General features: G+C 59.5%; 1 protein-coding gene across 2 annotated transcripts in view; it reads left to right on the top strand.

Annotated features, from left to right (window-relative positions):
• Positions 1 to 1,247: 1,247 nt before the first annotated feature.
• GRK3 (G protein-coupled receptor kinase 3) overlaps positions 1,248 to 19,325 on the top strand; it is a 31,911-nt gene continuing 13,833 nt past the window's right edge. Inside the window, exons 1-7 of one of the 2 annotated variants that reach the window (XM_077307770.1) lie at positions 1,248 to 1,427; positions 10,380 to 10,456; positions 15,759 to 15,832; positions 17,187 to 17,288; positions 17,751 to 17,825; positions 18,068 to 18,129; positions 19,002 to 19,053. In XM_077307770.1, the coding sequence (XP_077163885.1) occupies positions 1,402 to 1,427; positions 10,380 to 10,456; positions 15,759 to 15,832; positions 17,187 to 17,288; positions 17,751 to 17,825; positions 18,068 to 18,129; positions 19,002 to 19,053 (468 nt within the window). In that variant the 5' untranslated portion in view covers positions 1,248 to 1,401. Of the gene's footprint in view, positions 1,428 to 6,895; positions 7,541 to 10,379; positions 10,457 to 15,758; positions 15,833 to 17,186; positions 17,289 to 17,750; positions 17,826 to 18,067; positions 18,130 to 19,001; positions 19,054 to 19,325 lie in introns of those variants that run through there. The other variant, XM_077307769.1, reaches the window with a different exon arrangement.

The following is a 19,325-nucleotide window of genomic DNA, read 5'->3' as shown; positions in this document are numbered from 1 at the left end:
AGTCCCGCTCCCCTGTCCCTGTTTCTTGCCCAGACTGGAGGAAGGCGCTGTTCAAGAGGAGCGTGGCCGCCTCAGCTTCCCCAGGCCCTGCCTTGAGCACAGGCCTGCTCCCTCCGTGCCTGCTCCCTCCGTGAAGGAGGCAATGCGCTCCTGTGGGGTTTACCTTTGAGGAGTCCCATGGGCAGGCTGGAACTGCTGGCTGGGATCATGCCCGCATGCGCAACGTCTCTGGCACAAGACTGTGGCATGCCAGTCAAGGGCCCTGGCAGTCCAGCTGGCGGCTATTCTTGTAATCCCCTTTTGTCTCGAGCTTTGAGCCTGTCCCCCCCCCCCTTAATTTTCCATTTCACAGTCTGGCCCCGACAGCCAATTCAGCAGATTAGAGGAGGGCAGGAAATGGGGCATGACTTGGCCTGGGGCACGGAAGGCCTGGGCTGCAGGCGTGGTGGTGGCCTGCTGCCCTCCTTCCTCAGGGCCCCCCCCCACCGTGGGGCCCAGGGGCAGCCCTCTCTGGCCAAGGAGGCACATGGGAGCCACACTGAACCACATCAGTTTGGTGACAAAGCTAAAAAGTCCAGGGTGGGGGTTAGGGTTTCCTGGAGGCTTGGGGGTGGCAACTGGGAGGAGAAGTATTTGGGGGAGGGGAGGGGATGCAGTGGGGGCTATGATTCCACCGAGACCACCCTGCAAAGCAGCCATTTCCCCTGCAGGTCGGTTGTAATTCTGGGGGGCTTCCTGCCCCTCCTGCAACCCTGTGCTCTTGAGGGGGCTTGAGGTCTCATTCCCATTGGGGCTCTTGGGTGTGGCGCCCTCCGGCAGAGGGTGGGTTGGCCTGTGCTCCAGCAGCAGGGCCCCTCTCCCCCCAGACTCGGGCTCCGGAGGGCAGCGCTGGGCTCCAAAGGGGGGACCTCACTGTTGCCCCCAATAGGTAGGCCGCTGGGCTCAGCCTGGCACTTCTTTTAGAAGGTGATTGGAGGAAGGCATTGTTGTGAGCCCAGCTCCCAGAGCCTCGGCTGGAGGAGAGCTTAGCCCAGCCAGATGTTCAACAGGCAGAGAGCTCTGACCAGCAGGAGGGGATGGAGGTGCAGACAAACCAGGGCAGACTCCAGAGTGTTTGCAGAATCTCCTCCTCCAGCTGCAGCTCCCTGGCTGGTCAGCCCACCTGGCTCACCTGAGCCAATTAAGCAATTAAGCAATGAGCTCCAGCCCAAAAGGCTCCAGTTGACTGCAGAGGCCTGTGAGTCTTTGCAGAGGGAGGACGGACACGCTGCTGACAGCCTATATTAACTTGGGGCCAGGAGGCCTGGGTTGCAGGTGCAGCTCAGCAGCCTGCTCCTTTTGCCAAGGCCCTTGGCTGTGCTTCTTTCCAGCAGGGAGCTGACTCCTCTGAGACCAGCCCAGATGCCCACAGTGAACCAAAGGGAAAGGTGATTATCGTGTTTCCACAGGCCATTGAAGTGGTAGAAAGGGGGCAAAATCTGCCATTGAGCATGGAGGCTGCATGTACCTAAAAGTTTCCCCCTAGTCCCCGGGGGGGGGGGGGTGGTTTGCTGCTGTGTTTGTTGTTGGTTTTTGTGTTTGGGTGGGGTTTTTAGGGGACTTGTATTTTAGTTTGTTGTATCTTGTAACCCACCCTGAGCCGGCTTCGCTGAGAGTGGCGGTTAATAAATTCCTCGCATCTTCGGGCACGGCCCAGTATGTTGGGTGTACGTTATTCCAAGGAAGGCCAGGACTGGCTTCTGATCCCTGCACTGCTCTGGGTTGGCTACATGGCCCCAGGGGAGTTGGCCGGGACCTGCACTCCCCTAGGGTTGCCAGCCTCCAGGGGAGGCCTGGGGTGTCTCCGGAATTCCAGTTCCCTGGGGAACGTGGCTGCTCTGCAGGATGGGCGGATGGCATGATGCCCCGGCTTTCCCAAGGGCTTTCCCAAGAAGGGCTCTCTCCCCATTTCCAGGGGTTCCCCCTCCCAGGGCTGGCAACCCCAGTTTTTGAGGTTTAGGTGGGTTCAGCTGGCCGGCCAGCCAGCCAGCCCGGTTCAGAGCCACTGACCTGTGGTCCCAGAGGGCTTCCACCTGCCAGCAGGTGATGAAGAGAGGGCTGAACTGCTCAATTCCCACATCTCCTCAGTCTTCTCCTACAAAGGGAATCGTGCTCAACATGGCAAGGTCATTTCATGTGATGCGGGAGGGGAGTTGGGACTGGAGGGTCAGTCCATCAACACCTAGTTTCCTTAAATGAAACCAACTCCAAGGGCACTAAAAGAACTTGCAGGTGTAATTTCTGAGCCTCTGGCCATTATTTTTGACAATTCCTGCAGAACAGGTGGCGTTCCCATTGTCCCCATCTTCAAGAAGGGGAAAAAGAATTACACTGAACTGGAAGGGACAGCAAGCGCAACAGAAGACAGAGCCAGGCTGGGGGCTGGAGATTTTGGTGTGGGGGATCATTTGGGCATGAAGTTGGGGTCACTGTGGGTAGGCAGATGTGAGTTCCTGCATTATGCAGGGGGGTGGACTAGATGACCCCATAGGTCCCTCCCCGTTCTATGACTCTAAGGCTGTGTGGGTACCGAAGTGCAGCAAGAGATGAGACCCGGGAAGTGGGGGAGGGGCTGGGTGGCAAGAGGGACTTTCTTGTGGCAAAGCCAAGCCACTGGCACCTCTCGGGCGGGGTCTCCAATGCCCCCGCCAGGCCTGCCCATCTTGCCTCCTTTCGGAGCAGACAAACGGAGAGCCACAGACAGGCCAATTAAGCAACATCTGTTCCTCCGACGTGCGGGAGGGTCCAAGTAACCACATGGCAACATAATGGGATTAAAGTCTAGTGGGGAATATTATATTACCGCCCTGAAGATCAGCTGCTCTGGATGCACTGATGAAATTTGTGCAAAGTCTCCCCCCCCCCAGATACAGGAAAATAGCTCCTCACTCCTCAGTGAGGGGGGGGACCATGGGGGCTGACAAGGGGAGCGGTTTCATGTTGACGGTTTGGGGTGTTGGCTGGCTGGGGCTCTTAGCCGTTCTTCCCAGATCCAGAGGTGTGGCCCCTGGCCTGGCGAAGGGACACATTTCAAATCCTCCTCTGCTTCTGGCTCCCCCACATCTGTCTCTGAATCGTTATTAGTGTGACCTGGTCAGCTGATGATCCTCTTGCTGCTTTTGGCCCTCATTTGCCACATCAAGGCTCCACAGGGCCCAAGCGCATCTCTCCCCCGGTAGCCCGTGATGCAGCATCTCCCTCTTGCCCTGCAGCTCCACATGCAGCCCGAGGTGCACGAAGCTGCTCTTGGGACTGGAGCGCCCCCCACCCCAGGAGGAGCCAGCCCCCCACCCCACCCCCCGCAGCCCCTTTGGCGGCTGTCCCGGAAGGGCACGTGAAGGTTCTCTGGGGAAGGCGCAGGAGCCGCGAGGGAGGAGGGCAGGAGCTTAGCCCTGGGATTAGCTGGAGGAGCCCTTCCAAGGGGCAGCCGGTCCAAGCTGCTCTGGCCGAAAGGGAGAAAGCAAAGCTCTTCTTCGGGGCCAGGAGAAGAAGGCGAAGGGGAGTCCACCCGATGCCCTGCAAGCAGAGTAGTTTATGTTCAGAATAAGACCGGCCACCCCAGCCTTGCCCCGATTCCGGGAGGCCTGGTTTCTTCTTCCGGAGAAAGTCTTTTTGCTATGGGGGGTCCTTGCTCAAAATGGCCACTCACATCAGCCTTCTCTGGAGGGACAGCGATTGCTCAGGCGCCCAACCAGCCCACCAGCATCTGAGGCCAAGTCTCAGGGGCTCCGCAGAGCAGGGAGGAGGAAAAGCATTTGAATTTCCTTGAGCCAGCTGACCTCAAGCATCCTTTTCCGAAATGCCTGCACACCGCCAGCTGGGTGAGGGGTAATCCTGCCCAGAGGTGACAGGCTTAGAGCGCATTATCTGCGCTTCTTGCAGCAACCATGGCCCCGCTGCAAGGCAGGAGAGCAGGAGGACTAAGAGGCCATCCTGGGCTAAAAGCAGTTCCCCCGCAGCAGGGGCTGAGGGTCTCCAAGAACGGGCGCGGCCTTCTCAGAGGGGGCCCCACAGTAGCTGCTGGAGCTTTGAGCGGGCGATAAAGCTGGAATTGGATGGGCTTTGTGGGAAGCTGGTGGGGGAGCAGGAGGCAGCAAGGAGGCCCTTTGCGGCTCACCCTGTCAGGTTCTGCCTCTTCTGCTCTTGGATTCCTGGTAGGTCTAGATGGGCCGCCCTGCGAGGCTGCCTGGAGCAGGAGCAAGGAGCCTGAGCCCAGCAGCTCCTTCCACACTCACCAGATCTGTGGCCGGGGAGCAGCTCTTGTGAGCCATGGCTCACTTCGTCAGGACTTCTCCTGAGCAGCAACTCGCAAAAGTTCTCGCTCTGCCACTCGGGCTCTTTGGAGAGCATAAGCGGTGAGCTGGGAGGGCCCTGTAGAATAGTGGTTAGAGTGGGAAGCCAGATCCATATCCTTGCACAGGTACAAAACTCCCCCCCCCAATTCCACTGTAAAGAGCAAATAATTTTATTTATTGGATTTTTATGCTGCCCATTCTTTGTCGCGCTGGGCGGTTTACATGGAATGCTGCATAAATTTACAAGGAACAATATAACAATCTATACCATTATGCAATTTTTAATAGAACATCCCAATCTATCAGTAACAATTACAACACACCATGAATAACAACAACGCTGGGGAGATCAAATTGTTCAGTCATGGCAGGGTGTCTGGGGGGGGGGGGGACCAGCAGATGTTTCGAGTCGGTCGGGCTCAAGCAAATGCCTGGTGGAGGAGCTCCCTTTTGCAGGCCCTGCGGAACTGCGGGAGTTCGGCCAGGGCTCTGATCTCCTCAGGGAGCTCGTTCCACCAGGTGGGGCCAGGACCGAATAGGCTCTGGCCCTTGTTGAGGTCCGACGTGCTTCTCTGGGCCAGGGATCTGCAGCCAGTGGGAGGTGGCGGAGCGTAAGGCTCTTCTGGGGGTGTCAGCAGGGAGGCGGTCTCTCAGGCACAATGGGCCCAAACCGTGTATGGCCTTAAAGGTGGTTACCAAAATCTGGAATTCAACTGGGAGCCAGCCAAGTTGCTGGAGTGCCGGCTGGATGTGGGCTCTCCAGGATGTCTGAGTGAGGATTCTGGCCGCAGCCTTTTGAACCAGTTGTAGTTTCCGGATCCAGGATGAGGGTAGGCCCGCGTAGAGCAGAAATCCAGCCTAGAGGCTGCTTCAAATCTCGTGGCCCCTGCGGAGCTCAGTGGACTCCTCCTGGCCCCTGCAAGGTCGGCGGGGTCTTCCTGCCACAGACTCGCAACTGTGCCGGAGCGGTGGGCCAGCAGCATGCAACGTTTTCTGTTTCACGATGCACAGGGGAGGTATTTGGGGGGTGTGCGTGAGAGCGTGGCACGGGGCCACACAGGGGCCTGGCAGCAGGGTGGGCTTTGGCAAGACATTCCGGGCTGGGCAGCTCTGCCTCGGGAGCAGCACAGCCACCGTCACGTATGAGGAGGAGGAAAAGCCATCGGCAGGCGACCGGGCCTCAGTCCCTCACTGGGATCCTGCTCTGGCACAGATCCCAGGTGCTCCATCCGCCGTTGCCCCTCTGGATTTACCTCCCCCGCCTCTTACAGTTTCATGCCTGGTGCTCCCTTCCTATCTCCAGGCCTGCCCACTTCTCAGGAGCAGAGCTGGAGAAGCACAGCATGGTTGCCTAGCAGCCTCAGCAGGAGGATGTAGCCGGGGAAGGGGGTGGAGCGAGCCCCTAGGGAGGGTGGAAGTGGAGGCCGTGGCTGCTGTGGCCTGAGCCCCCTGTAGGCTCTGCCCCGAAGGCCCTCTCCGTGCCTGCACCCCAAGCCCTGCCTTGCCCAAAGAAACCCTCTCTGTGCCCTGCTCTGGATTTCGTACAGATGCCCACTAGCCAGAGGGCTACACGCTCTGGCCCCTCCGCCCCCAAAGGAAGCCCTTTTTGCAGTCCCACTGCTGGGCTGCTCTCTCTACCCCCCCCCCCCCGCCAGGTGGGTCATGTTCTTCCTTTCCCCCTCACTCGCTTTTATCCCAAATTGCTTTGCTGCCCTGCCCCGGCTAGAGGGAGACCTCATGGAAGCCCAGAGTGGGAAGGGGCCAGACAGGCCATCTAGCCCCCCCCCCCGCCCCCGGTCTTGCTGCTTGAAGACCGCCAGGGAGGGGGAGCTCCCCACCTCCTGAGGCAGCCTACCCCACTGCTCAACTACTCTGTAAAATCCCCCCCCCCCAATATCTGCCATTCTAGGTGTCGTTGAACCCCATTCCTGTGGGCCTTATCTGGGAATAAGCTTTTGTGAGAGCCCGTGTGGTGTGTTGTGCTGAAGAGTGGCAGCCTCTAATCTGGAGAACTGGGGAGTTGCTTCCCTCCTCCTCCTCTGCATGCATCCAGCTGGGTGACCTTGCGCCGGTCCCAGTTCTCTTGGAGCTCGCTCAGCCCCACCTGCCTCCCAGGGTGTCTGTTGTGGGGAGAGGAAGGGCAGGTGATTGGAAGCCGCTTCGAGCCTCCTTCCGCCACAAAAGCCCGCGCGAGGGCCCCTGCCCCGGGGGGGGGGGGGGGCCGGGGGCCAGTGGATGTGGCTGTTCTTGCCAGCCCTTCTGAAAAGCCTCTAAAGGCGGGAGGGGCTCTCCTCCTTGGGGGAGGACCTCTTCGAAGGTAGGCGAAGTCCCCATTCCCGGGGTGGGAGAACCCCTAACCCTCAGAGTCCGGTACGCAAAGCAACCCCGGGTTGGGCTCTAACACAGCGCGGGGTGGGGGGTGGGGGGTGGGGGGTGGGGGTGGGGGTGGGGGCCCCCCAACTGTCCGGTGCCCCCTCCCCCCGCGCCCGCTGGGCACCGCCGACAGACCCCTGCCCCGAGCGTCTTCCTGCGGGTGGGCGGTGACCAGCAGCGGCCCCTCCCTCCCTGGCGGCGGATCCGCCTTAGCGGGCTGCGGGCGAGCGGTGCGGCCGGTGCGGTGGGGGCGGGCTCCTCCTCCTCCTCGCCCCCCTCCCCTCTAGTCGGGCCGCCCGTTTGTCCGTTCCTCCTCCTCTCCTCCTCCTCCGGCGTCCGGGCGCGGCTGGGCTTGTGGGCGCCGCCCTGGTGCTTGCGGGCGAGGAGCGACCCCCCCCCCCCCAGGCCCTCACCCAGCCCCCCACCGGCCGGGCGCGCCTCCCCTCCCCCTCCCCCTCCCCCTCCCCATGGCCCCTCCGGCGGCTCTGCGGCTGGGCCCCCCCGCGGCGAGGGGGGCTGAGGGCCCGCGGGCGCCCCCCGCCTCCTCCCCGGGCCCCCCCCAGGACTAGCCGCCGCTGCTGACCCATCGCGGGCAGGGGGGGGGGCGCGGGTCCTTTTCTGCGGCGGGGGGGGGATGGGCTGAGGCTTGGGGGGGCGGGAGGGAGGGGGTCCTGGTCTTCCTCGCCGGTGGGGGGCTCCGGGGGAGCCGGCGGGGTGAAGATGGCCGACCTGGAAGCGGTGCTGGCCGACGTGAGCTACCTGATGGCCATGGAGAAGAGCAAGAGCTCACCTGCCGCCCGCGCCAGCAAGAAGATCGGCCTGCCCGAGCCCAGGTGAGCGCTGCCGGGCGGGGGGGGGGGGAGCAGCAGACAAGCAGGCAAGGCTCCCTTGGGACCCACCCCTGGAGACCTCCCGGGCACATCCCCCCCTCAGCAGTCTCCAAAGGGGGGAGGTGTAAGGTCCCTACCCCCACCCCCACCCCCACCTTGAAGCCTGTGTGTCTGCCAGCAACCTTCCCCCCCCCCCATATGTCCCTATGGGGATGCTGGCAGCTGAAGTATCCCCCACCCCGCTCTTGCACCTCTGGGCCAGCAGGCCAGACCCCGCCCCACGGGGTCATCCCTGGCCCACCCACCCACCCCAGTTCTTTCCCATGCATTTCCGGCAGTCGTGGTGGTGGCATCGGGGTGTCCGTCAGTCCCTCCGTCTGCCCCCTTTCCTGCCCTTGGGCTGCTCCCTTTGCTGACTGCCCTTGACTTGTTCCTGCAGGCTGGCAAACACACCCCGTCCCCAGGGGGGACCCCCCCCCCGGCCAGCCTCTCTGTCCAGTTCTCTCTTGGGGGAGGCTTGCCCAGGCTCCTGGCCCGCCCCAGTTGACCCCTAGTGCATCTTTCACCTTGTTGGGGGGGACATGCCAAGGTGTGTGGACTGAGATGGGGTGCAGGGAGGCGTCTCCATTTTGCCTGCTCTGCCTCCGCCGTGGATCCTCCGCCCAGGAAGCTCCTGCCTCTTTTCCTGCCCGGCCGCCTTCTCCTGCCCAGCTGCCAAGGGCTTTAGAAAACCAGCCCTCCACCAGCAACTGCCAGGGGGCTGCCACAGGGGCCACTTTGAATTTCGCAGGCAGGCAGGCAGGCTCATGGGGCTCATGGGGCCTCCGGGCTGTCCAGGTGAGGGCCTGAGCGGGAGGGGCAGCTGGGAAGGTCAGGCCGCATCCCTGTTTGGGAGTCCTGGGAAGTGGCAGCTGACCCCCTCGCTCCCTCCCTTCGACTGGGTCGCCACCTCCTCCGTGGGGCCGAGCCCTTTCTCTTTTGGGTGTTTGCCTCCCCCGGGAGCCCCACGTGTGGCACATGCCCTTGGGAGGCCTGGCGAGAACCCTGGCTGATGGGATGCGCCGTTCCCAGGCTCCATGCATGGCGGAAGCACTCTTGGACCGGCAAAGCGTCTGGAGGTGCCAGGTGGATGCTGTCAAGGTTTTGTGCCTCGCTTCGGCCGTGGCCGGCCTGCAAGTGATTTATCGCTCATGGACAGGCTGGTTTCATTCCGGGTGGACGCCTCGGTGCGCATGCGGGCTTTGTGGTTGTGGCTGTTGTGGGTGTTGTTAGATTTCTCTCCCACAGGGGGGCTCCCCTGCACACGGAGGCTCCCCCCCCCAGAATTAAAGTTTGTTGATCGTAAAGGTGCTGCTGGACTCAAACTGCATTCTGCGGCTGAGTGTCTCTCAGGCTGTGGACTAGTAAATGTTTAAAATAAATAGATTAAGTAGGCCAGACTGGGTGACCTTTCGGATGGAATTGGGGGGGGGCGGGGCGGTGAAGGGCGTCCTCTGAATTGCTCGGGGAGGGGCTTATTAGCGGTCTCCTCCTGGTGACTGGGTTGACTGAGCCTCTGTGGGGAGGGTGTGCTGGGGGCGGAAAGGCAAGGTGGCTGGGGCAGCGGCAGTGGAACGGAGGGGCGGAAAGGGTTCACCCCGGCCGGTGGAATTGGCTGCCAGAGCTTCTGCCGCCCTCCCAAATTGGTGGCCCCGAGTGGTGCTTGCCACTGTGGAAAGCAGACCAGGGGCTGCTGCTGCAGTTCTTGCTTTGTTTTGGGTAAAATTCCCAGTGAGAAAGGAAATCTGCAAAGTGTATTTTTTTTTTTTTTGGTCCTTTGCTCAGCATCTTGCTGCCGGTTTGTGGGGGAGGGGGAGTCCAGTGGCTGACCTTGTGTTTTTTGTGTATGGCTGTCTTCAGACCCCCTCCCCCCTCCTCATTTTGCCTAATTCAGCCCAGTCATGCCCTTTCTGGGCCAGGGTGGTTGTGGAGATGCTGCTGCTGTTGGGTGTTTCTCCTCTGCAGGGAAATGGACAGGTTGGAAAGGGATCGAGAACGGAGTTCTTCTTCAAGGCAGAATTTCCATTAAGTCTCCCCCTTCTCCTTTTGGCCAGCCTTTCTGGAAAGTGTTTGCCAGCCATGCTAATTCTCTCCCCCCCCCCCCCTAATACTGAGTGGACTTTATGGGACTAATTAGCTGGGATGGGATGAGAGTCTCAGAAGACTTTCCCTGGGGATGTGTGAGTTGAAAGAAAGCAGGCAGCTCTGCCAGACTTGCTCACTCTGCTGGGTCGGTTGTGCCTGGAGAGGAGACGATGGGGCCCTGAAAGCCGCCTTGGAGAATCCGTTGCACAGAGCAGAGGTCAGACCAGAACCAACGGGTTGAAATGAAAGCAAAAGAGTTTTTGGCTAAACATGAGGAAGGAAGGGCTTCCTCACAGTTTGGGAGGTTCCTCAGGGAGCTCTCCTCCTTTGGCAGTTCTTAAGCAGGGGCTGGGCTAGAGGGCACCTGACAGCCGTGCAGAGTCTGAATTTGGACGGACCGGGAGGGCAGGAAGGGAGGAGCCGGTCCTGGGCTCCCTGCAGTCAGGAAGGAGTTTTCCTCCAGGCCAGATTCGGCCAGGGATCCTGCAGGGTTTTTTTTGCCTCTCTTTCCCCACGTTGCCTTCACAACAGCCCAGTGATATAGGCCAGGTGGAAAGAGAGTGGCCATTTTCAGCCTCTGCCTGTTGCAAACGAACTGGGACCCACCCTGGTGGGCAACTGCAGAGTCTTGCCCTCTGAGCTCTCCGGCTTGCCATGTCTTTGCATCCTGAGCTGCAGGCAGCAAGAAATAACCTCCTTGCCGTGCTTCCTCTTTCAGTATCCGCAGCGTCATGCAAAAGTATCTGGAGGAGAGAGGAGAATTAACCTTTGACAAGATCTTCAGCCAGAAGATTGGTAAGTGGCCTCTCCAGGGGCCAGAATGGCACATCAAAAGCCAACTTTTCTCAGTGTTTTCGATACCTATTTGCTCCTTGACTTGGCCAAGGCCCCTCCACACTGTGCCAGGAGTGCCGGGGAGGCCCACAAGCAGAAGCCCCTTGGGGCGGTTTACATAATTTAAAAAAAAGTGGCCAGTGGCAGCAGGAGCTGTGCTGGTAGGAAAGACAGTTCGGCCCTGCCGGTTCCCCCCGGCAGATGAGAAGGGATGGGACCGAGGAGCAGGAGGTGGGTTTGCCAGGGGGGAGAGGGCGGCTTCTGGGTGGGGTGCTGAGCTTGCCCTGGGGAAGGCCCTCCCCCCCCTTGCAGTCCCTGCTTGGGGGGGATCCTGGGCTAATCGGTGCCCTTCCCACTTGGGAAGCCCCACAGCTGCTGCCAGGATCTGTGAAATGATCCCGCCTCAAAGCCTGAAGGAGTCAAAGGCTTTCTGACAGCTCACGGGAGATTTCCGTTGGTGTTCCTGCCAGGCCCCGCTTGACCTCTGGAACAAGCCCCCCCCTTGACTGTGGCCTGGGTAGGCAGCCCTGGGAGGGGCCGGGGGAGGGGCGGTTGCCCTCGGCTCCTCCTCCCCCCCCCTTCCTCTGGATCAGTTCTGCAGAGTAGAGACCCGGAGAGCGTGGAAGCCCTTCGCCAGCGGGACATCTGCAGCAGCGGACTCTGCCCAGGGCTCCTCCCGGCCGCTCCTTCTTGTGTTGGCCCCTTTCCTGGGACGAGGGTCTTGCAGACCTGATGGGGCCTCTGGTGGGCTCTCGCTGGTTCTGGAGGGCCTGTGCGTCCTTGCGGGCAGGGGCCTCCTCGGCTTGTTCCCCTGCTCTCTCTGTGGAGACCGAGGCTCCTGTGCTGCAGCTCGTCCACGGGAGGGGAGCTCCCACTTCCAGTCTCCCCTCCCCCCCGCACTGGGGCACAGGTCGACTGGCCTTTAGCGTGTGTGTGCCTGCAGGGGGCTATTCCTCCCCCTCCCCTGGGAGCAGCCCTAGTTTCTGCTGCACCCCGGCCGTGGGTGGGGGAGGGGCTGCGGACTGGGCCTCGCAGGGTCTCTGTGCCGGCTGGTGTGTGAGTGGATGGCCTGAGCAGAGACGGTGGAGGCGCTGGGGACCGTGTACGGCAGCAGCGGAGGGTTGGTGGCCGTTGTGCAGGCAGAGGCCCTCGTGGATGCTGCCTCCCTGGGGGTGAGCTCGCTGGTGGGGTGACCCATGTTCCAGAAGGGATGCCCTGGTTGTGCGCTGGGCTCACTGGCCAAGGCCTGCTCCCCATGAGCCTGACTACAGTTGTGAGGTCTGTGCCGTAGTGAGCAGTGGGAGTCATGAAGTCATCCCCCAAGAACCAACGGGCAAAACCTTGCCGGGGAGGCCCTGGAGGCAGAATGGCAAGCTGGCTGAGGGGTGAATGTGAAAGGCCCTCTTTATCCTGCACGGCCTTTGGGGAAATCGGAGCGCTTCCGAGCAGCTGCCCTGGGTCCCTTTGGAGGTCCCTGTAGCCCAGCAGCCAGTGGAGGGAGGGCCTGAGCTTTGCATAGGGGAACTCCTGGGTTCCGCTCGTGCTGCATTTCCCTGGGGACCCGGAGAGCTTGGCTGCCCGGCAGAGCAGACCTTTGGGAGTTACCTGGCACTGCGGGGAGGACCATTCAGTCTATAAATGGGGGCGGTGGGGGTGTGCTTTGAAAACTAATCCCTCCCGTTGCTCCTGGGGTTTTTGTCTGCCTCCATCCAGCAGCCTCCTGTGTTTTCTAAGAAGGAACATTAATCTCTGCGCCTATTTTTGCTCCAAGACAGCCGTAATAGGATTCAGGGGGTTTGCTGGTGTTCCTTGCCCTGTGTTGCTAGAGAGAGTCAGCAAGGTCATGTTTTCAGATGTTGCAGGCGGCTGGTTTTGGAAGCTTTTCCGTTTCCTGGAAATGGCTGAGTCCTCATTAGGGCGGCAGATGTGAGGAGAGACGTGTGCTGCTCTCCAGAGCTTTCTGGATGCCGCATGCTTTGCTTTCCCAAAAGCCCTTGTGGCACGCATGGCACAAGCCAACCTGGGCTTCAGGCTGCCTCTCTGGCCCGTTGCGGCAGGAGGAGGAGGTGGTGGAGGAGAGGGGGGGCTGGCTGGCATACCATGCGAGTGCAGTGGGGTGGGGGTGTGAAGGGTGTTGGGTGAGCTCTGGGGGAAGCTCGCTGGGCCACCTCGGGCCAGGCATCTCTCTTGGCCAAAGCCGGGAAAAGGCACTCTGGACCACCTGGTTTTCTGAGGTGACCACTGTGTCCTGCAATACCCCCAGACTGCAGAGCTGGCCTTTTAAGGGGGGCAGAACCCCCCCCCCCTCCGAAGCCCCTGGTCTGCCTTTTGATTACCTGGAGAACCTCTGTCTTGGCAGGATTCCGTTTGTTCGTTTCTGCCTTCAAGGGCTGGTTGAGAACTGCAGCTGCTGGCACCCTTGGAATCAGATGGGAAGGAAAAGCTGCACTTTCTGCCTGGGCTCAGCTGGGTCCACCTGCAACCCTGGCTGCCTCTTGGTTACCAAGCTCCTGACCCGTAGAGGATCTGGTCCCTGTGCAGCCTCTGGCCCCTTGAGGGTTCGAGTCCTTCGGCTTTCTAGCCCACTGCACAGCCTGGGGACACGTGTGGGACCCTGCCCCCCGAGAGTTCCTTGGGGCATGGGGCAGTTGAGAGGGCTAAAGCATGGGTCCTGCAGACCTACCCTCGGGCATGGCCCTTAGAAAGAGGGGGGGGGGGCGAAGGAGAGCCCCTCTCTGGAGCAGCCAGGGGAATCTATCTCTGCTGACGATGACGGCTGATCCCCCGGCCCTGCCTGGAGGGTGGCGACTCTGGCAAGGGGGCAGAAAGTGGAGCTGCCTTATGGTAAACATGCTATTGTTGCGTTTATTATATCTGTCTTATCTTGCGGGACCCATGGTGAATTACAACATATATAAATACATTTCAATATAAAGTAAAAATAAATACATGAATGGATAAATGTTGAAACCAGGATTACAGAAGTAGGCAGCTCATGGCGGTGGCCATCTGGGTGGGTGGGGCGGGGGGCAGCAGAGCGGGTGTTTCCGGGGCCTGGCCAAATAGGTCTGCTTCACAGGCCTGGTGGAACTGTCCGTGGTCCTGCAGCGCATCCCACCAGGCCGGGGCCAGGCCCTCGAAGGCCCTGCTCTGGCTGTGGCCACCGGGATCTGGAGTAGGTCCTGCTGACTAGATCTTAATGCTCCCTGGGGGACAGAGTGGGCGAGGCGGTCCCGTCGATGTGACGGCCTCAGATTGTTGAAGTGAGAACTACAACCTTGAACCTGATCTGGTCTCCAGTGCCACGGGGCGAGGACAGGTCTCGTGTGGCACTCCGCTGGGTCCCGGAAAGGACCTGAGCAGCCACGGCCTGGACCAGCGTGGTCTTTCCAGAGCCTGCGTAGAGCGAGTTGCAGTAATGCAGCCTGGATCCCAGTGGCTGCATTGGATGAGGTGCTGATTGGGGGGACGGCACCGCAGCCAGCCTGTGCCTCCTGGTTCCCTGTGATGATACCTTGCTTATTTGGCCCTGGGAATCCATATCGACCCGCCTTGACAAGACAAGACCCGCACGGGAGGTGCTGACAAGACGCCTCCAGCAGGGAATATTTGTCTTCCTTGAGCCACGTGGCCTCACGTCCTCCTGCTCCGGGGTCTCTGTGGCTGCCTCTTGTGCACTGGCCCCATCTGCATTGCATGTCCTGGAAGAGGCCGTCTCCCCTCGCAGTGTCTAATTAAGGGAGATTTGGTGACTTAGGCCTTTGGGGAAATGCTGGAATGAGTGTTCTGGCTTGGACTTCGGAGATGCAAGTGTCCGAAATGATTTCTGCTCTGGGCAGGGGAAGGGAAGGGAGGGGAGGTGGGTCCCATCCCGTGGGCTGGATGCGTTTCCTTGTTGGAGCCGGTGACGGTCCCGGTGGCTTTGCCTGAGGAGCCCTCCACTTCAGACAGCAGCTGGCTGCTTCTTGAGGACTGGTGTGGTTAAGCGTGGTGGCCTCTCGTCCGGAGACCTCTGCTTCTGCTGGGTAAGCAGTCTCTCTCTGCTCCCAGGGGGATTAGCGGCAGGCATTTCGCCCAGCTCTGCAATTGTGCTCACATTCCTCTCCCTGGCTGCTTGGGCAGAATCACGCTTTCCGCATTGCTGCCTTTAATGGCACATCCCAACACGGCCCCCTCTGGGGCTGGGAGAGCAGAGGGTCTTCATGCTCCTTGGGGGCCATTCATGGCACACCAAGAAATTTGGGAAATGCTTCCAGGGATAGGAAGGAGCCCCATCCTGGGGGAGACTTGCCACAGTCGTCCCTAATCTTCTGCTGTCTTGGTCCCAGGGCCAGGAACTGGGTTCAAGAGAAATGCAAAATTCTCTGGTTTTAATGAGTCTTAAGTAACAGTCTTAACTGTAATGACTGGGGAAGGCACTGGCAAACCACCCTGTATTGAGTCTGCCAAGAAAATGCTAGAGGGCGTCACCCCAAGGGTCAGACATGACCCGGTGCTTGCACAGGGGATACCTTTACCTTTACCTTTACCTTTTTTAAAGTAACAGTCTAATAAATCCCTGGCTTGTTTTGTGGGCACCTTCATTTTCCAGAAGGAGGGGAAGGAAGCAGTGGGGGGGGGAGGGTCTGCTTGATTTGATTCTCTCATCCAGGTGAATGTTGTGGGTGCGAGGGAAAGGAAAAGCTGGACATAGTCAGACATACAGGTTGGACTTTCTGAAAGTTAATTTTAATAGGTGTACAATGATGCTAGTTGGGCGCACTTAAGGAGGAAGGCGTTTAAGAGTTTCTTGAGAGTGAGATCATGAAGGTAGCGTCACTATCCATGCCGTTAAGAAGGAAAAACTGGAGGAATCTAAAGGGGGTTCCAGGCACACCGTTTTCAAGACCTGAGAATTTTGAAAAGGGCCTATTTTGGAAATGGAAAGAGGGCCATACAGACAAGGCTGGATCGAAGGCAGCCGCCTGTGCTTGGAGGGGGGAGAGCCTTCGAAGAGCTCAAGGTCTGCAGGAGCTTAGGCTAGTGAGGAGTCCTCAGCATAGCAAGTGAGGAGGAGCCTCTAAGATGGAGGAGTGGGCTTGAGTCCCCGCCGCCCCTTCTCCACGTGCAGCCACCTGGGTGACCTTGGGCCAGTCCCAGTTCTATCAGAGCTCTCTCAGCCCCTCCCCCCTTAAAAACCTGATGTGGATCATCATTATTAGTAAATCTGGTTTGTTTGATAGGGCCATTTCAGTTAACAGTAGACTTACGATCTGCTTGCCAGGTTTCCTGCTGTTCAAGGACTTTTGCCTGAACGACATCGAAGAAGGGGTCCCGCAGCTGAAGTTTTACGAAGAGGTAAGGGGGTTGCCCAATCTGTCATCATGGGAGTCCAGTGGTTTGAAGGGCGGGGGGGGCATATGGTTTGGCCGGGGGGGGGTATGCAGATCAGCCTTTTGAAAATACCGAAATGCCGGGATCTGGTTGGGAAGCCTGCCCTCCGCCTTGGAGGCAGCAAAGGAATGGGGCCAGATCCAGAGCTTGTCAGCTGTGGCAGGTTCCACACCCAAGGAATCTCATGTGTTGCTTTGTGAGTCACGATCAGACAACACTTACCCACTTACCCGAGTGATTCAGCTGCAGCTGTCCAGTGTGTGCTTTTTAGCAGCTCCTGGGTCACTTGCACTTTCTTATTTGGGTGTTTAAGAAGATGCTTTGCCAGGCAGTCTTGCGTGGGAAAGAGGGGCAGAGACTCTCTCTCTCTCTCTCAAATGTGGTGCTCACAAGATTGGTGTGGCTACAACAGTTCCTGCAGTGGCCCACCTGGATGGACGGGCAGAAGCAATCTGGAGGGCTGCTGTTGACCCCCTGGCTCTGTGGGCCCACCCAGCTGCCCCTGGCCAGAGAGAGGTGGGGGAGGCCTGGTGCATGGGGGGGGGGGTGTACGTGCCCATGGCTGGCCTGGAGGCCACGGTTGCTGAGAAAAGAACAGTGGGGTGTGGGGAACATGCAGGGGCAAATGGAGACGCTTAACACAATCCCCACAGGGGGGAACCTCACTCCCTCCCCCTCCAGGAAATCATGTGCTTGATAGGGATGAGGCCAGATCTGCAACTCCTGTAGAGAAACACCACCCAGGCAGCCTCCTCATGGTGGTACTGGGGGGAGGGGGGAGGGGGGCCTGGATCTGCACTGGGAGTGGACAAATGATCCAGGATGCCGACACATACAATTGCAGCCGCTGCGGGTCAAGTGGGACATTCTGGACAAGATGCTAGCAGCCGAGGAGCCATCCACCCTGCGCCTAGAGCAGGCCGAGGTCCCCCCACAGCACCCTCCCGTTGCCTTTTCAGAGTCTCGGAGCGGGTTGGGGGAAAGAGGGTCCCTCTGCTGGCAGAAGGCCAGCTCTGCCTTGTGGGTGGCTGGCTAAGCGTTTGTCGTCTCCTGCCTCCTAGCCATGTGGGCACAAGGGGCAGGGTCGCTCCCCTCGCAGGCTGGTTCTGAGCCCCAGACTCCCTGCCAAAGACTTTGTTTGTTTGTTCAGCACTGGGTAACTTGTCCTGAGTGTGGCATTCATTTGGGGGCAGCTGGGCATTGGGGTGCCCCGTGGCCCTCCCTCCGTTGCTGTGGGCTTCCCGCCCGAAGTCTGCCTAGAAGGAGCAGCATCAGCAGCATTGAGAAGTCTTGCAAGGGGGATTCTTGTGCCTTGCAGATTAAAGAGTACGAGAAGCTGGACTCCGAGGAGGACCGTGTCCGCAGGAGCCGGCAGATCTACGACACGTATGTCATGAAGGAGCTGCTCTCTTGCTCCCACGTACGTATCTGCTTGGGGGCCAGACCCAGACTTGTGCTCAAGAGCTACAGGGGTGGCTGTCCTCCATGCTCTGCTTCACCTCTGGCTCTGGGCCACGGTGCTGAAATAGGAGCTGAGGCTGATGCTCCAGCCCTAATGCCCACGTGGAGCCCCCCTGCGCACAAATGTTTGCTTTTGGCAGGGCATGCTGGCTTCCAAGGGCTAACGTGGGTCCCCGTGGAGCTGCCTTGCACAGAATCGGGCAGTCGCTCCATCGGAGTCCAACTGAGGGGCTCTCCAGGGTCTCGGCCAGAGGTCTTCCCATCACCCACTGCCTGGTCCTTTTGGGCTAGAGATGCTGCCAGGGACTGGACATGGGACCTTTGGCCTGCCTCCGCCCCTGAGCAACGGCGCCTCCTGTGCTGCCCGGTTCTGCTGGAAGAGTCTCCTTGCCCTTGTTGAGAAACACCCTTTTCCCTGCAGCCTTTCTCAAAACAAACCGTCGACCACGTGCAGGCCCACCTGGCCAAGAAGCAAGTCCCGCCCACCCTCTTCCAGGTGAGGGTCAGGCCCCAGAGAGCTTGGAGGGCACCAGCACCAGCTTCATTCATACTTGAACAGGGATCAGATTTCCTGAGCCTAAGCAGAGCCTCTTCCCATGAGAGGGGAGGTCCCTGGGGGTGGGGTGGGGTGGGGGGATCCAAGTGGCCCTCTAGGGGTCTCACACGAGGCCTGGGTCTGGCTGGATCCAGGAGCCTCTGGGATGATCTGCTTGCTTCCTTGTGCTTTCTTCCTCCCAGCCGTACATAGACGAAATCTGTGACAGCCTGCGAGGAAGAGCTTTCCTGGCATTTCTGGAGAGGTATGTGGGGCTGGACATGTACGATGCGTGCCTTGTGGGGTGGGCTGCGTGTGTCTTTCTGGCCTCTGCGGATTCTGCCTTGGCATGCATCTTAAGAACCAGCAGCCGGCACTAAGTTGGGTGAACTCGAACCCAGCTGTTCAGAAAAGCAGGTCTTGTTGGGCCCTCAGTGCCTCAGAGCAGGCCCTGGCTTTCTCCCTGGAGGCTGAGGGATCTTTCCTGAACTGGGCCGCTTGATGGTTTTGGAGGAGAGCAGTTCGGCCCAAGTCCAAGAGCAGAATAAGAAGATTTGGGGGGTCGGAGCTTTCGAGAGCCAGAGAAGGCTCCTCCTGCAGCCATCTGAATGGGGCTGAGGCTGCTCTCTCTGTGTCTCACCTGCTTGCTGGAACGCAAAGGGTTGTCTCCAGGGGCCTCAGACCGTAATGCAAAGAGCTCTTCTGCCGCTTGGCTCCCCTCCCTGCGGGATCAGCAATTAACCACAGCGCTCCTGCTCCAAGCCCCCCCCCCCACATACATTAGCTCTGAAGCTGTTCCTTAATTATTTCACTGGCTTCTGAGGAATGTAGAGTTTAATTATTTTTCTTCAGTTGTACTTGGAGGTGTTCCCCCCCCCCCCAAGCTGCAAATGAGAACCTTATGGAAATGAGAAATACCGTCCTGGCCACTGGAAGGTTTCCGGTGCTTTTTCCAAATGCCGCAGCCAAGAGATCCTGCCTTTGGTTGACCCCTGCTTGCTGAAGAGCTGCTGATCCACAGAGCTTCATGCCGTAGCAGTGGGCCTCTAACTCTCACGGATCGCCTTGTGTGGACCAGGATGCAGCATTCAAACTGTGCTCTTTCTTCCCCCCCTCCCCGTAACCTCTGCTTTGCAGTGATAAGTTCACTCGGTTTTGTCAGTGGAAGAACGTGGAACTGAATATTCATGTGAGTAACGGCAGCGGGTGGGCAGAGGAACACCTAGCCGGCTGGGGGGCTCCCTGGGGACTGGGAGGGAGAGGTGCATCTTGGGCTGATTCATCAAAAATCAGGTTCAGCATTCCCTAGCAAGGAGTGCAGGCTCAGGGTCGCTTGATCCATGTCAGTGATGCCGTAACTCTTAAGAGAACTGGGGTCTGTGCTCTCACAGTTAAAGTTAAAACCAGTCCCTGAAGACCAGGGCTTGGGGTGGGAGGAGTCATGTAAGCCTGTAGTCAGCC

The sequence above is a fragment of the Paroedura picta genome, chromosome 13 (assembly GCF_049243985.1).
Source record: "Paroedura picta isolate Pp20150507F chromosome 13, Ppicta_v3.0, whole genome shotgun sequence".
Taxonomy (NCBI): Eukaryota; Metazoa; Chordata; class Lepidosauria; order Squamata; family Gekkonidae; genus Paroedura; species Paroedura picta.
This window is presented reverse-complemented; position numbering and strand designations above follow the sequence as displayed.